The following is a 17778-nucleotide window of genomic DNA, read 5'->3' on the forward strand; positions in this document are numbered from 1 at the left end:
TCAGCAGAATAATGATGGTCTACATTCTAAAAGGCAAGAGCTTTACCATTTTTTACATGAGAGAGCTAAAGGAGCTTTGGTTCGAGCACGTTTCACCAGAGTCCAGGACATGGATGCTCCAACCATATTTTTCTTTAATTTGGGTAAGTCTGTGGTTCACAGAAAGCAAATGGTGTGTCTTCAGCTTTCGGATGGAAAGGTGACCACAGATCCAGCTGAGATGAGAAGGCATGCAGTGGCCTTTTACACAGACTTGTTTTGTGCGGATAGCTGTGATGTGGACTCTGCTTCGGAACTTCTGCATGGGCTTCCTCAGCTGAGCCCAGGGGATTGGGACGTTTTGAACAGGGATGACCTTGGATGAGCTGTCTGCGGCGGTGTCTCAGATGGCTTCAGGCAAAGCTCCAGGAATAGATGGTTTACCATCAGACTTTTTTAAGCACTTCTGGAGTCTTCTGGGTCGGGACCTACTGGACGTGTTTAATGAATGTTTTCTAGAAGGGATACTTCCAGCTTCCTGCAGGCGTGCAGTTATCTCTCTCATATCAAAGAAGGGAGATTTAACCCTTCTTAAAAACTGGAGACCAGTGGACCTTTTATGTGCAGACTACAAGATTCTTTCCAAGGTTTTATCGAACAGACTGATAATGGTCATTGAACTGCTGATTGGTGTGGATCAATCTTACTGTATTCCGGATAGGTCTATGATTGATAACTTATTTTTAACGAGAGATGTGTTTGATATTTGTAAAGTGTACAATGCTAAAGTTGGCATCGTATCTATTGATCAGGAGAAGGCATTTGACCGTGTGGACCATGATTTTCTTTTTTCCACCTTGAAGACCTTTGGTGTTGGGCAGGGGTTTCTGACTTGGGTGAAGCTGTTGTATAGCAATGCTTGCTGTGTTATGAAGGTGGGAGGAGGGTTGAGTTGTCCTGTGCCGGTTCGGAGAGGGATTAGACAAGGTTGCCCTATCTCTGAACAGCTTTATAGCATTGCTATTGAGCCTTTTCTCTGTAGACTGAGAAGCAAGTTGAAGGGTTTCTCTTTGCCAGATCTGGTTCAGAGCCCTCCTGTCGTTGTGTCGGCATATGCTGATGATGTTAATGTTTTTATTACGGATCAAAGGGATGTGCAGGAATTGCAGGAATGTCTGGTTTTGTATGGAAACGCTTCCTCGGCTAGGGTTAATTGGGATAAGAGTGAGGCCTGCTTGGTGGGGCAGTGGAATTTGTCGAGTATTCCTAAGATTCCTGGGAACCTTCACTGGGGTCAAAGGGGTATTAAAACTCTTGGGGTTTACTTGGGGAATGATGACTTTGTGAAGCAGAACTGTGAGGGTGTGCGGGAACAGGTGGAGGCTAAGCTGTCTAAATATAACCGGTTGCTCCCCTACCTGTCCTACAGGGGTAGAGTTCTAGTAGCTAACAATCTAGTTGCCTCATCTTTATGACACATATTGCTTGTGTAGTGCCACCACCTGGTCTTCTGGAAGAGGTGCAGCGGCTTCTGGTGAAGTTTGTCTGGTCGGGACAGCATTGGCTTCGTGCGGCGGGCCTGTATCCTGTTTCCTCTGTCGCCATCACTGAGAGACTTTGCTGGAGATCGTGTCCTAGCTGATCAATGGGCTGATGACAGCGAATATGTTTTCCCTTCATTGATGGTCAGTCCTGCCTTTGTGGAGCAACCTGAGGGGAGTGGCATGCTTCTCTCCCTGGGGACACCAGTGCTGGATAGTTTCTGCTCTTGTGGGAAGAAGCAGCTATATTTATGCTGTGTTAAGGTGCTGAATTTCCGCTCTCTGGTTGGAATCAGGGAGTCAAAATGGACTGAGTTTTTTGCTTCGGATTCTACCCCTAAAGGCAGGTGGCAGCCTCCTGTTGAAAAATGGATGACTGCCCTCCAGTGGAGGATTGTACATGGAGCAATAGCCACGAACAGACACAGAGCCCACCTGGACCCAAGCACTGGGGAGGGTTGTCCTTTTTGTTCAGAAAGGGAAATGCTGGAGCACTTAGTGGTCTGTTGTCCGCGGCTAGTGGGCTTATTTTCTTTGTTGCAGGAGTGGGTGGAATCTTTGGGGGAGACTTTCTCTGTACCTTTGTTTGTCTTTGGCCCTAAGTATTCAGTGCAGAAAAGACGGACCTTGGTTCTGATTAATTTTTTGTTTGGCACAGCTAAGCTGGCGATATGGAAGACTAGGAAGAACCAGATGCTAGGTCAGGGTTGGACTGATGTTGTGCAAAGTCTAAAGGGCCTGTTGGCATCCCGTCTGAGAGTAGAGCATGCTTTTTACTCTCTGACTAATAGTCTGGACTCCTTTGAAACTATGTGGGGGATTGGACGGGTTTTGTGTTCAGTAGGAGCAGATGGGACACTTGTTCGTAACTTTTAAGTGTGTGTGCTGGGTACCTTAGTTAATGGTTAGTGTACAATGAATGTTGCTGATTATGTGGTAGCATTTTTGTGTTAGTTTTTTTAGTTTCACCTTTCAGCCTGTTTAGATTTAACTGTTTGGTATTTTCAGTTAGTTCTGCACCCACCCACAGGGTGAGTGGTAGGGCAGGTCACCTACTTACCGGAAGGTTGGTGGTTTGATCCCAGTCTGCATACCAAATCTTTGGGCAAGATACCACCCCATGTTGCTCTCTGAAGCAGTATGTGAATGTCAGAACGCACTTAAAACAAAAAACAGTGCTTTACTGAATGGTTGAATGTATATAAGAAACAGTCTATTTACCATCTCTATGACATGATTACAATGTGAACCCCCACCATGTCAGACTGACAAGGAGGCATCAGACCCGACCCTGACTCATGTGTAGATCTTAACCCTCCTCCTTCAAAGTTCTGTAAGTAAGAAGAAACAGCAAAGTGCTCTTTTTCTTTCAGTCATCACTGAGATGTGATGACTTGTTTTCATTCGTTAGTACGGTCATAGTGTGCTCCAGTCTGCCGTGTCTCTATTTTAAAATTAGACAACAAATGTTTTTTTAGAAATGATAAATCTCCTTTCTTTAATTTTGGTTGTATTTTGTTTTTGTAAAAATGTTTTTGATCCTTTGTACACCAACAAACTTAATTATTATTGTACATCATACATAAGAATCTGCACATTACACAGCCAGCGTCTTTATTTGAGTCAATGAACCAATGCTCAGATATTCCTGTATTTTGTCTTCAGGTGTCTGATGACATTTCAGTATCAGCAGCAGCTCATATGGGCTGGTTGACAATTGAGATCCTCCATGTTTTGGTGTTTTTACACTATTTCCTGGTTAAGATATCAGCTCTTGCACTGCACCTTAGCAAACTCAACCAGTGTTGTAGAAACTTGCCATGACATTACAGACACACCAACATACACTGACATGTACAGAACGTTAAATGTTAGGAAAGGTCAGATCTCATGAACATCAGTAGAAACTAGGTGATGTTCTACTCTCGGGATCTACTGTGTTATATATGATCTGCAGACTGTATATAACACTGCTGTAGTGATCTACAGACGGAGGCACAGACACAGGACAGACAGCTCTTGTTCACTCACCAAATCAACAGACAAAAGTGTGCAGCAAAGAAAAAACAGTCCCAGAAAGTTACCGTGAAGTTCAAACAAACACACACCACTATCAGTCATGCATACCCATCGATCGCTTGTTATTATTGTTCAGTCTGATCAGGTCGAGTTTTGCAGTTAAAGACAATGGTGAGCTGTGACTTTGACATTATTGATCACTGACAGAAATTCCCATTCGCAGCCTTTGAGGTTGGAACAGCAAAAAGATTTCCGCCATCAACAGTGGAGGACAAAAGTTGGTTAGCAGCACTGCCACAGAGTTCTGTTTTTAAAGGAAACACCTGAATGCTTTGGTAATGAGGCCATGTGATCGATCACTGCTGTGAGTGAGGTCGGGTGTTTAAAATTATTAAAATGTTCATGTTTTTAAAAACACAATCCAAATCCAGGGCTGTCAAACGCCAGTCCCTGAGGGCCGCTGTCCTGAAGCTTGTCCATGGTGCAACACACCTGAATAACGTTAGTGGCTAATTAGCAAGACTCTATAAAGCTTGACTGCAACCCCTAACCCTACTCAAGTAACTTAGAGTGAAGTAAAGGGTTTTGAAAAATGTACTTCTAAAAGTACTTTTATTGCACCATGTTCATTCACTCATGAGCTGCTGTTACACGAATCAAAGGGCTGAACTGCCTCCTCAGCTTGCAGTCAAGTCCTATAAAGTCTTGCTAATGTCATTCAGGTGTGCTGCAGCAGGAACACATGGAAAAGTTTAGGACTACAGCCCTCGAGGACTGGAGTTTGACACCTGCACCTATGAAATTAACTTCGGTCAAATATTCAAGTGCAAAACTAATTACTACATTTACATTTTTACATTCAATGAAAATTATTATTTTGTCCAGATACACAACTAGATCCAGTGACTAACATCTACATGGGAACTGACACTTACCTGCATTGGAGATTTGGGTCGAGGCGGTCCAGGTGAGATAGGACGGAGCATATGATTGGTGCTGAGATCTGGACTATCAGGTGGACTCTCGTCTTCTGGTGGTGATGGGGTTCTCGCGAGTCGTAGAGGTCCTGAATCACTGATGAACAGGACAGAAACTAAGCAAAGACTTCTGTCACACTTACATTCAAACTTAGTGTTGAAAAATTGTTAAATTGTTTATAAAATAATTAAATGAAGCCATTTTATTATGTTAATATATAAACAATGCAAATGTGCTCATAAGTGTGTTGGCGCGTGTTTGAGGGTTGAGAGCTTCATTCAGCGCTGTTGTCTGGATTTGAAAATTTGCAGGAACACGTAGAGTGCAGAGGGTTTTTGCAGCATGCTTACATACATGATAATGGTTAGAATAGTCTCTGGGTCAGAAAGTCCGAAAAAGATGTCCTGAACTGAAATCAGCAGAACAATAAGAGCAGATAGCCAAGGATACGCAGGGTGTATTTATGTGTCTGTGTCTTCCAGGAATCGGAGCAGACGGGAGGTCGGAAGTGAATGGATGGGAGGAGCACACTGCCGCATTTGTGTTGGGAGAAGATGGCCATAATAATCTTTTGTTATTGTCACAGTATATAAGCTGGACAGCCCGTTTCACCGTTATTGTCAGGGCCCGGTGGATCAGCAGGTAGCTGATCAGTAGCATTGTTGTCTCTCTCTCGCCGGGGCAGAACTCAATGTGGGTTCAGGATCAGGTGGTGGGGGAGTACACTGGACAGACGGGTTCACCTAAACATTCAGTGATGGTGCAGTAGCAGTGGGAGACGCCCTGGTACGTCAGAGCTTCAACTCCCACCTGTTGCAGAGCTTGGACAGCATTCTAAGGGTGGCTGGGGATATTGAGTCTGAATGCACCATGTTTAGTACATTGATAATTTCATTATTAAGTGTGCCTATGCCAAGAGGCACACTTATTACTATTGCTCAGATTTATTATTCTTATTAGGGTTAGGGTTAGTGTGCATAAGTGTGCCTATGCCAAGACCCAGTACAAGAATTATTCTTCTATCCCACCTACTTTTTGAGTTACACAACGTTTTGTAACACCAAAAAACGGTGGTTTTCGCCTCTCAGCGCAATCTAATTCTGACTGCTCATCACTCTGGTTTCCAGGCACCCCTCGCTCTTGTCAGTGGCGCAATTGGTAATGACACGGGTCTGCAGACCAAACGTCGTGGGTTCGATTCCACCTGGTTCAACTTATTGTTTTCCATTACGAATTAAATCACTATCACAGACCAGCAATTTATATTGCTAATTTATTGCAATTCTGTAAAGTTTTATGATTTTAGCAGCTTTTCTAATATGGACCTCAGCTTCTTGTTTAAGCTACCAATTAATAGACTATGACACCGTGTGTGTGTGTGTGTGTGTCACTGCGTTTCTCTGTGTGTTTGTCCATATTTGCAAATGTTCTTAGGCATGTCATTTTTGCCTTAGCTTTGTGTATCTGCTGGCTGTTCCTTCTTGCTTTTCTAAGTTTTGCTTCTTCACCTCTTTTCAGCAAATTTCAGCTTTTGCTCCACAGTGCACATTTTTTCCTCTCATCATATCTTTGTTTGTGACCAGAACTTGTTTGGCTCAGAGGGTTGAACAGCTGCCGTGAGACTCTGTGGCAAAGGTTCGAATCCTACCTGTGACGGTTGGCGCACATCTTCCCCGCTTGCACGCACTCTGGTTTCTTGACACTCTTCAGTGTACCCTTTCACATACAGCCGTCTTGGGCAAGCACTTCTGCTTCTACACCTCTTTTCAGCAGATAATTCTGTTTTTTCAGTTGTTTTCAGCAGATTCCACTACAAGGCATTCACACTGCATTTTCGCAGGAAATGCAACTTTTTCTAGTTTGGATTACCGTAATGACAACAATATCAACGGCGCGCACAGCGTCGCTGCTTTCAGGAACCATTGGAATTTTTAAGATTGCGCGAACCATTAATTAGTTACGGTAATCGAAGGGTGTATTCTTGGTGGAAAACTCCATATCCCACAATTCATAGCAGGCCTCTGCTGAGTCAAACAATGGCGGCCACCACTTAGTTTTTATTTTGCTCTTATTACTGTTTCTATGTCATAAAATAAACTTTTAAGATATTTTCAGGCGAGAATGTAGCTGTGTAAACTTCAAATATCTGCTCGTTTTATCAAGACATCCCATATTAGCAACAGTGCTCTGACGACATCGGTCCCGCCTGACAGCTAGCTGGCTAGCTAGCTAGCGTGGCTTGGCTGAAAAGTGACCGGGCGTGACTTACAGTGAGAGCAGGTCACTCTCGTTTCACCCCCCAGTCTCTCGCAAAGACTCAGTGTCACAGATGGACTTATTTTTCGTTTATATGGGCCGATGATTTATTTATTCATTTTAGTAACGGTATAAACAGTGAAAGGTGGTGGATCTGCCAGATGCTGGTCGATGTGGAAAAAATAACTCAGTTGTTTGGTGGTGGCTAACGCGGAGCTCAAACAGAGGGCAACTGGTGGATGAGGGAAATCGAAAGCAGGAGAAGCAGACCCAAGGCGGCCGCCGGTCCGAGCGTCAGGTGAACTGAATTTCAGGTAAGAAGTTATGACCTGCAGTGTATCTGGGTCAGATATAAACCAAGTTTAGGTACAGTTTATTTTCTTTGTGCTGACTTTGTACAATCACTTACAATAACTCGTACTGCGTACTAGCTAGCATGACGGAGTTTCTATACAGCTGTGTGGGTGCTTTGTTACTGATGTTGAACTTTATTTTATTCATAATGTTAGTTCGTAGAGTTTCCAACCGTTCCGTACAAATGGAATCGTCCCGCATTCAGAGAAAATATTACGCGTTTCATATTGAGCTGAAAAGGAACACAGTTTGTCCCGTACTTCAGCTTGAATGGAAAAAGACACAAAGCTGGATTTATTCTGTTGTTACGCTGCACAGCCGACTCTTCTCCTCTCTGTCACGATCATGGGTCTTATGACCCAGTGTTTGAGTTTAGTTTATTTGATTTTTTTTTTTTTTTTTTTTTTTTTTGACTGGTGGCAAGATGGCGCCGGTGTGTGTGGCTGCTCGTCTGTCACTGCCAAGTTTGTTCCTGTTTATGTTATTTCTAATTTGTGTCATCCATGAAACAAAGTCTCTGCTGAGGTATGATCGCCAGACACTATTGGACCTCAAACCTGTGGTCCAAAATATTGTGTCCTTTGGAGCTGGTGGGCAGCAACCCCTGCCTCCATTTCGATCTGAAACCCCGGGTTACCTGTACCGGGTTCCCACGCTACCTTCCCGGCGAAAGCGTCATCGTCGCCGGGGTAAACGAAGCGGTCGCCTGGTGAAGCTAAAGGTTTACCTAACGAATTATCCTGCTGTTTTCCGACCAGTGCATGGATTCTTGCCAAGGCTGTTTGCGTCTCGGCGTTTTCTGGATCCTGTTGATGCCTGTTTGGTGCCTGTGGTCGGCTTTGATGATGATGCTCCTCGGCCTCGCTGCCCATGCCCTCCCAGGCTAAACCTCCGCTGTCAACATTATCGGAACCTGAGATCGCTGCGGTGGGTTTCTGGACCTCCTGAACCCCGAGCGCCAACTCCAGCTCCCGCTAGGATTGGCCTGGTGAACGCCAGATCACTTTTAAACAAAACTTTTATTCTTCGGGACTTCTTCAGTTCCCGTGATCTGGATTTTCTGTGTGTGACTGAGACGTGGCTGAGTGTTGGTGAGTCCAGTGATCTATCTGAACTTTTACCTGCGGATTGTTGCTATTTTAACTCGCCACGGACGTCAGGCAGAGGTGGAGGCACAGTGACTGTTTACAAAAAGGATTTTAAATGTAAGCAGTGTTTTCTACAGCCTTCGTTCTCCAGCTTTGAGCTTACCTCGTTTGAGGTGAGTCATACAAACCCGATTTTCTGCGCTGTCATCTATCGCCCCCCAAAATACAATAAGAACTTCATAAACGACTTTTCTGATTTTTTAGCTGGGATTATGATAGTGTTCTTATTGTTGGAGATTTTAATATACATGTATGTTGTCCTGATAAGCCACTGGTAAAGGACTTTTTAAGCCTTATTGACTCTTTTAGCCTGGTACAGTCCGTGCCTGGCCCTACACATGAGCACGGACACACACTGGACCTTGTTCTGTCATATGGTCTGCCTGTCACTAACTTGGAGATTTGTGACTGTGCACTCTCAGATCATATGCCTGTGTTATTCAACGTTGGTTTGACATATACCGCAGTTAAATCTGGCGCTGCTACTCGGTGCTGTCGGGTTATTAACCCCGCCACTGCCGCGCAGTTTTCTGCTGCTTTTAATCAGCTCGGCGGCCCTTCTGACTTTGTTTCCTCTGATACAGAAGAGCTAAATTCCTGGTTTTATTCTTGTTGTCAAAAAATCATGGACTCTGTGGCTCCTTTAAAAACCAGGCAGCCTAAAGCTAAACCTGAGCCTTGGTTTAATGAGAGCAGTCGTGCTGTTAAGAGGGAATGTCGTCGAGCAGAACGGAGATGGAAAAAGGATAAACTGCATGTATCATTTCAAATTCTCAAAGACTGCTGGCATCGCTACCAGAACACTGTTAAAGAGGCAAAAAGGGAATATTTTGCAAATATTATTTCTTCCAACTGTCATAACCCACGTGTGTTATTTAGGACCACTGACACTGTTCTTAATACTCCATTGAATGTCTGTTTGGAAGTTTCTCCTGAGATTTGCAATGATTTTCTGAACTTTTTTATTGAAAAGGTTGTCACCACCAGGGCTCTTATCACAGCTCCTGACTCTGACCCCTCTGTCTCTGTCCCTTGCGCTGCTGTTTTCACTCAGTTTGAGCTTGTGACGCTCTCCACTTTAGAGGATGTGGTTCGCCATATTAAGCCCACAGGTTCCCCACGGGATCCTGTCCCTCCACAATTCTTTAAAGAAATTTTTCCTAGTATACGACAGTATGTCCTTGAAATTATTAACAGCAGTCTGTCTTCTGGTATGGTTCCTGCAAATTTCAAACATGCAGTAGTGCAGCCACTGCTTAAGAAACCTGGCCTTGATCACACAGTTTTAGCGAACTATAGGCCTATTTCCAAGCTGCCTTTAGTCTCCAAGGTTTTAGAGAAAATTGTTTTTAGTCAACTGAAAGATTTTATAGATGATAATGGCATCTTTGAGGTTTTGCAGTCAGGTTTTAAAACCCTTCACAGCACAGAATCTGCATTATTAAGGGTTTTTAATGACATCCTTCTGGCATGTGATTCTGGTAACCATGTTGTTCTTGTCTTGCTTGACCTAACTGCTGCCTTTGACACCGTAGACCACAATATTCTAACTTCTCGATTAAGTGATGTAGTGGGTATTGGTGGAACTGCACTTAATTGGTTTAGGTCTTATTTGTCAGATAGAACTTTCTCTGTCAGCCTTCTCGGTTACGAATCGTCTTCTGCTCCTCTGTCATGCGGCGTCCCACAGGGCTCAATTTTAGGGCCACTGCTCTTTTCACTGTATCTATTGCCTCTGGGTTCTATCCTTAGAAGGCATGGGATCTCATTTCATTGTTATGCCGATGACTGCCAAATTTATTTGCAACTAAAACACAAGGATGGCATCTCCATAAAACCTCTCTTGACATGTCTAGATGAAATTGAAGCTTGGTTGGCTCTAAACTTTTTAAATTTTAATGAAAAGAAAACAGAAGTGTTGGTGTTTGGACCCAGTGGTCCCTGTGAGTCCTCCTCTGTTGTTTTAGGATCCCTGGAAGTCTATTTTAAACCTGTTGTTACTGACCTTGGTTTTAAGTTGGACAGTGATTTTAAATTGGACAACCAAATCAGAGCAGTGGTGAAGTCCAGTTTTTATCATTTAAGGCGACTGGCAAGAGTAAAATCTTTTCTTTCGAGGCAGCATCTTGAAACAGTGATCCATGCTTTTATTTCTTCCCGCCTGGACTACTGTAACTCACTTTATGTGGGGGTCAGTCAGTCACTGCTCTCACGTCTGCAGCTGGTTCAAAATGCAGCTGCACGACTCCTAACAGGAACTCGAAAAAGAGAGCATATAACCCCCGTGCTCGCCTCTCTGCACTGGCTGCCTGTGTCTTTTAGAGTTAATTTTAAACTTCTTATGTTTGTTTTTAAATGCCTTCATAGTCTTGCCCCGCCTTACCTCTCTGAGCTTCTTCATCCCCACACACCCTGTCGGTCTCTCAGGTCAGCTGACCAGCTGCTCCTGGAGGTACCGAGATCCAGGAGGAAGCTCAGAGGGGACAGGGCCTTCTCTATTGTGGCTCCAAAATTATGGAATAATTTGCCCAATGCACGTTAGAGAGGCCCCTTCACTGTCCACTTTTAAATCACGTCTTAAAACCCACTTTTATTCCTTGGCTTTTAACCTCAGCGAGACTTAGTTTCTCTTTTAATTGAAGTAGTTATTTAATGATTTCACTCTTATTTTATTTGGTTTTTACTTATATCTTATGTAATTTTATTTTACAGTTCAAATGTACAGCACTTTGTGTCAGCTGTGGTTGTTTTTAAAGTGCTTTATAAATAAAGTTGATGATGATGATGATGATGATTGTTTATATGATTAAGCTCATGAGTTTTTCTAGTTCTTTGTTATTAGATTCCCCTTGTGTCTTCCAAACCCTGTTAAGTCTCCCTTGCCCTTCATGTGTTTCATGTCTGTTATGTTGTCAAGTTCATGTAGTCATGTCTGCGTTTCATTATGTTTCCTATTTTATTTTCTAAGAGGTTCTGTGTTTTGTTTTACTCTGTCCCTGTGGCGTTGTTATGTCCACATTGTGTCTACTGTACCTTTCTGTCCCATGTTTCAGGTCCCTATGTTCTGTCTTCTCAGTTGCTGTTAAGTTTGCATGTTTAGAGTTCAGTCAGTGTGTTTCCTGTTTTACTTTGAAGGTCCATGTCTCATGTGAGTGATTCTAGCTTTGCTTCCCTTGTCTCGTCCAGCCTGATTACTCCCAGCTGTGCTCTCCTTCTGTGTCTCATTCCCTCGTTATCACTCTGTGTATTTAAGCCCTGTGTTTCTCTTTGTCAGTGTCGTAGTCTCCCTCATGGCTGTGTTTCCTTGCGTGTCAGTTTATCCATGTCCCAGTTTAGTTTAGTTTCCATGCCATTCTGCAATAAAGCAGTTTTTTGAGTGTAATTTTGGTGTCGTGAGTTTTGCGTTTGGGTCCTTCTCCTGCCTGTACACAGCCAAAACAGGACACTCTCATTCTCTCCCCCTCTCTTGCCTGTTGCTACTTCAATCATGAAACTGATCAATGATCAGCTGATCGGCGTACAGCTGTTTATCGCCCACTTTGCGCCAGTACGGGGAAATCGGCGGATGTCGCGCTAAACAACAGCAGCACGTTTAAGTTTGATCGGCTGTTGTTAGAATTTTTTTGATATTAATTCCTAGTATCAGCTGATGTTTGCTGGAGCCACAGCTGTAAAGCTGCTGGTCATTATGTCTTTTTGGATATCCTAGTGAGAGGGAAACATGAAGATGAAACCAGGAGACGTCCTTACTCAATCATCAGAGCTGAACAGGTGATGGAGAAACAGGTTTACCTTTTAAGTGACATGGATGAGTTGAAGTTATAAACTGTTTCTGAGAGACAAATAACACCAGGATCCTTTTCTAAGTAGCTGACAGCTGGTAGCTGTGCAGGGGCGGGTCTAGCAAAGTTTTGCCAGGTAGGGCATTAACAGGGAGAGGGAGGCACAAAGAAATACTTTTCTTTCTTATTCTCATTTAAAATATCTGGCTTTTATTAAATAATTATCTGAATCTTACGACCAACGTTTTTATCTGACGTAAAATGTATAGAAATCATACATATACCAACAGGAATATGTATGACAGTGATGTAAGCTGACTTAAAGCCTTTTGTTTTCATTCGAAGGCTTTATGGATTTAATACCTGGTGGGCCGGTCTCTACTCACAATGCAGTGCCGCTGCAGGGGAGGCATGCACGCCTAAGCGGCATCTGCAATCACGCTTCGCCGGCTTGAAATTTGTGCTCTCTCTGCTATTGTGTTGGTGTGTGTTGGGCTGAGTTGAAAAGCTACAGCCAGCTGTTTGGGTACAGCCATCATGTGTAAAAAGTGGTCATTAAATAAATGCTAGAAAGCGTGTTCATGCAAACATCATGTCTGCCGTGGTACAATGGGACTTTTGCTCCTGAACCTCTGCGCACAGCGTCTGCAAATCGGGGCTATACAAAGTCACTTCATCTTTACGCAAGACTGTAAGCTGTCATCTGTGAGGCGCGAGCGGTGTTTGTTTTTACCGTAGTTCATGGTGGAGAATGGCTGCTCTGCTGAGTTTTGCTCCCTGTAGCCGGCAATGGCAAACAACACTCATTGGCAGCAGCATAGGCACACTTAAAATTTCTTCTGAAATTTTCGCTTTCTAGTTTTATATTGCTCTTTACAGTTCAGAAGACACGTCTTCTCCTGAGGAGAGAGCAAAATGGATATTTTTGCTGTCTGAGCCACAAAGAAAAGGACTTATGCAAGTAAGAAGTGTCAGAAGCCATTCAATCTCTTAATCCAGACCTTCCCAAAGTGTGGGGCCCGCCCCCTGGGGGGGGGTGCAGAGCCATTGCAGGGGGTTGCGGTATGAGAAAGGAAAAAAATACCCTGAACGCTTGGACACTGCTAGCACGGGGCGCCCACAGAAACGCAAAGCAGGAGATGAAGCATCGCTGAATATGTTTGCAAACCAACTTCATTCTAAGCCAAAGACGAGAAAATATTTTGAAGCAAATCTTCCCTTTGGCTTCACCTGCACAAGTGCAGAGGTCGGTCTCCCTGCAGGATTGGTTTTCCGTTTGTCGGGAGCAGCGCTGGGTTCTCCAAATCACAGACAAACAGGATCCCACATTCTTGATTTTTAGTTCACAAACACTTGTTGTAATGACTAACTACTCCTGACATGTTGGAGATGTTAGCTCTTTATACAGTAAAGTTACAGGATACAAATAACATCAGGCTGATCCTGCAGCGATTTGTTCCCTCGGTTCAAATCACAGACAAACAGGATCCCACAGCTGTTTATGTTTTTAAACCCATTTTGCACAGAGAGGCATTTTTGAAAAGTGTATTGATATCAATGTTGAATATTATTACACAGGAAAAAACATCTACAGTAAAATAATGACAGCGTGACGCCTCTGCCTTTGTAAATGGAGGGACAGTAACTGCGTGTAAAACCTGCAGACAGTCAGATTAACAGTATTTTGTCTCTATCATTCTGCAATTCATCTCCTGTAAACAATAACGTGGCCACAGCGTGACGTGAATAAAGGCACATACCTTTGACGTTGCATAAACTCTGTATTCCTCGTCCACACGTAAACGCAAAAAACAAGTTTTAAAAAATCTCAGTTTTCAGTGATTCGAAACGCCGTTTACGTGGACGAAACAGCTGCGTGTTCAAAAATACCCGTGTAGGTGCGGACGCAGCGTAAAAGATTAGTAGTTTATTTCCTTACTACCTGTAATTTATTGCAGATTACTTGTATTTGTTTAATTGTTTACTAAATGTTTGAGGTGTGAAATGAACCACAATGGAGCAAAATATGGGTGTGTGTGGTTGGAGGATGTGTTTGTGCGTGCGTGTGCGAACATTTTTCTTGTAAAACAAAGGGAGGCGTAGCAAAAAAGTTTGGGAAACACTGTCTTAATCCTAAATAAATTCTAAAGAACTTTGAATCATTCTGGAAAAAGAACAGTTCAAATCATTAAAAGCCCCAAATTACCATGACATCCATGTCCATGATGAGTGCATTAAAACTTTGAAAAAAACCAAAACTCTATGGGTACTTTACAATGACCAGTTAATAAATCTGTGAAGGTTCTCAGTCATCCAGGTTATCGTAGTCCAGATGCTTTTCTTTCCAAGCTCCTTAGATGACCAGTTAATATGCATGTGTTTGAACTGTGGAAGGAAACTGGACTATTATCTTTAAATCCCAGCCACCCAAACTCTAGTTTGATTGGTTTATGTTGAAAGAATAACTAAAAACAGAATAATAAAATTGATTTTTTTCTAAACCCATTGCTGCCATCACATTGTACAATCAGTTTAAGACACTGAAACCAAACGCTGATCTACCTTCGTTTTCCTCAGTTATGGAAAAAGCTTGTACTGACCTCGGAGCCCCTTGGATGGTGAATATCTTGTCAGAGTGCTGCTCTCGCAGTTGGGTCATCACTTCGTACAGTTCTTTGCACACCTGGATGGTTTAAAAGAGACATTTTTCAGTTCAAATGATTTCAAAGAAAAAAAGAAAAGCAACGCTGTTGGTTTAGGAAATGAAAAACTCACCAGTGAGATCTCACGATGAAACTTTGCTTCAAGACTCGTTACACTCTTGAAGGTGCTGATGTAGAAGCCGACTCGGCTGCACAACACAAAAGTAAAACTTGGTTGTTGTTGTTTTTAGAAATACTACAATTTGGGGCTGTGAAGGTTCTCAATGCTCCAGGTTATGGTAGTCTGAGGTGCTGGGAAAGTGACTGGACTTCATTATGTTTTGTGAAGACATTTCACCAGGGAAGTGGGGCGAGAGGACCTGGGGATGATGCTCAAAGCTGGGATGCTATTATAGTTTTGCGATGATGGTCACCTGCAGGCACCAAGTTTTATATGAATGACCTTTTTCTTACTATTTCTTCTTTTAAGCAATTTCTCTAACTTTAAAGCGTTTCAACTCAGTGACCTGGCAGGGCTCTAGAGTGCGACCAATTTGGTCGCAAATGCAACGAGTAACTGTTCGAGTAACAAAAAAATAAATAAAAAATACTCTGCAACTCTGAAAGTCTCCATGTGGTCAACAGCAGACCCACATTGTGCCCCCATCGTGGTCTAAACCAATCAAAGATAGTCAGGGGCGGGACCTCTCTGATTGGTCGTGGTCCAGATATTCATGTAATCCGTGTATACGTTTGAAAGTCCAGGGCGGGCGGACAGAGAGAGGTGAGTAGCTTGAATAAAGTGATATCGATTCATATTCACATCCTGAATCAACTTTTAAATATAAATGTATATAAATGTATTTTGTCAGAAACGCCAGAATCTCAGGTTAAAGCTCACAAAACTATTTCAACAAACAGCAAATGAGAGCACGTAAACAGATGCCACACAAAGACGTAAACGCAGAAAGCGGACCCGACACATCCAAATCAGCTTTCTCTTTCTCGGCTTTCTCACCCAACGGCCCTCACACGGCATCGGGGCTGAAAAGCCGACAGCTCACAGATTCTGATGCGTCGGGTCCGCGCTGTGTTTACGTCTTTTTTTGCGCTCGATTCTGAGCTGCAGGTTTTGTCTCCAACCAAAGTTCACTGAACCAGCAGCAAAAGAAGCAACAAACTACGCTTCACATTTGATAAACATCATCATGAATTCCCTCTTACTTTTGCTATTTTGCCTCCACCACGATAACAATCACACTTCATGCACAGCTCTCTCTCTCTCTCTGTGTGTACTTCAAGAACAGTTTCCCCATCTCAAATCGTGATAAATGCACTGCCCAAGTGGCTCCTCTCCCCACTGCCTTTCAGCAGCAGGTGGTAGCAAACAGGTCATCAGAGGAGGCCGATGTGATGATTAAGTTTAACATTTACTACAATATTGCCAAAGAGTGCCAAACACTTTAAGCACAAGCACAAGATTGCTAGTTAATCATTTACAAATCAGTATTGTCTGTATGGACTGCAATCCCCCCCCCAAAAAAAAAAGGTGCACATGTAAAACTGCTGTGTTTTAAAAATCGACTTTTATTACCCAAATGGAGACACTGCACTGTACTTGTTATTAACCTCTGTCTCTCTTCCACAGCATGTCTTTATCCTGTCTTCCTTCTCTCATCCCAACCGGTCGCAGCAGATGGCCCCGCCCCTCCCTGAGCCTGGTTCTTCCGGAGGTTTCTTCCTGTTAAAAGGGAGTTTTTCCTTCCCACTGTCGCCAAAGTGCTTGCTCATAGGGGGTCATATGATTGTTGGGTTTTTCTCTGTATCCATTATTGTAGGGTCTACATTACAATATAAATGTTGTTGTGGTTTGGCGCTGTGTAAATAAAACTGAATTGAATAGAGGAACTGCAGGAATGAGTCACTGATCCATAGTCAATTACCAATTCAATTAAACATATTTGTTTAATATGTGCGTTGAAGGACATGTCCTGGTCAAAAATGACTCCAAGGTTCCTCACAGTGTTACTGGAAGCCAAGGTAATGCCATCCAGAGTAAGAATCTGCTTAGATAGCATATTTCTAAGCTTTTCAGGGCCGAGTACAATAACCTCAGTTTGATCTGAATTAAGAAGCAGAAAGTTAGCGGCTGGAGGACTCTCCATTTACATGCACAAACTGGAGTCTATTAGATAGATATGATACAAACCACTGCAGCACAGTACCTGTAATACCTAGGGGTTTTATCCGGTACCGGTGCCAAACCAACCTTGTGTGAAGAGGACTCTCCATTTACATGCACAAACTGGAGTCTATTAGATAGATATGATACAAACCACTGCAGTGCAGTACCTGTAATACCTACAGCATGTTCTAATCGCTCTAATAGGATATTATGGTCGACAGTATCGAATGCTGCACTAAGGTCAAGAAGGACAAGCACAGAGATGAGTCCACTGTCAGAGGCCATAAGAAGATCATTTGTAACCTTCACTAAAGCTGTTTCTGTGCTGTGATGAGCTCTGAAAACTGACTGAAACTCTTCAAATAAACCATTCCTCTGCAGATGATCTGTTAGCTGTTTGACAACTACTCTTTCAAGGATTTTTGATATAAAGGAAGGTTGGAGATTGGCCTATAATTAGCTAAGACTGCTGGGTCTAGAGATGCTTTTTGAGTAAAGGTTTAACTGCAGCCACCTTGAAGGCCTGTGGTACATAGCCGATTATTAGAGATAGGTTGATCATATATAAGATCGAAGAATTAATCAATGGCAGGACTTCTTTGAGCAGTTTTGTAGGAATGGGGTCTAAAAGACACGTTGATGGTTTGGAGGAAGTAATTATTGAAGTTAACTCAGAAAGATCAATTGGAGAAAAAGAGTCTAAATGAATATCAATGGTACTGAAAGTAGCTGCAGATACCAGTAGAAACCATCGCAGGTTGCTACATATGGCCTGGAACTAATCAGTGTTTTAATAATAACTTGTTCAGTCTGTCAGGGATCATGTACAAAAGCAGTCTTCTCTAAGATGTCAGCATTAAAATCCAGACTCAAACCAGGAGCTCGTTGGTCAGG

General features: G+C 43.0%; 1 protein-coding gene across 15 annotated transcripts in view; it reads right to left on the reverse strand.

The window, feature by feature from the left end:
• The window catches only part of amph (amphiphysin), a 44686-nt gene that overhangs the window by 21461 nt on the left and 5447 nt on the right, over positions 1–17778 (reverse strand). For 14 of the 15 annotated variants that reach the window (XM_085140334.1, XM_085140346.1, XM_085140349.1 and 11 more), the window contains exons 8-10: positions 14833–14908; positions 14658–14740; positions 4475–4613 (exon numbers count right to left, since the gene is read on the reverse strand). In XM_085140334.1, coding sequence (XP_084996460.1) covers positions 4475–4613; positions 14658–14740; positions 14833–14908 — 298 coding nt within the window. Of the gene's footprint in view, positions 1–3551; positions 4409–4474; positions 4614–14657; positions 14741–14832; positions 14909–17778 lie in introns of those variants that run through there. The other variant, XM_085140343.1, reaches the window with a different exon arrangement.

Source organism: Neolamprologus multifasciatus, chromosome 18, assembly GCF_963576455.1.
Source record: "Neolamprologus multifasciatus chromosome 18, fNeoMul1.2, whole genome shotgun sequence".
Lineage (NCBI taxonomy): Eukaryota > Metazoa > Chordata > Actinopteri > Cichliformes > Cichlidae > Neolamprologus > Neolamprologus multifasciatus.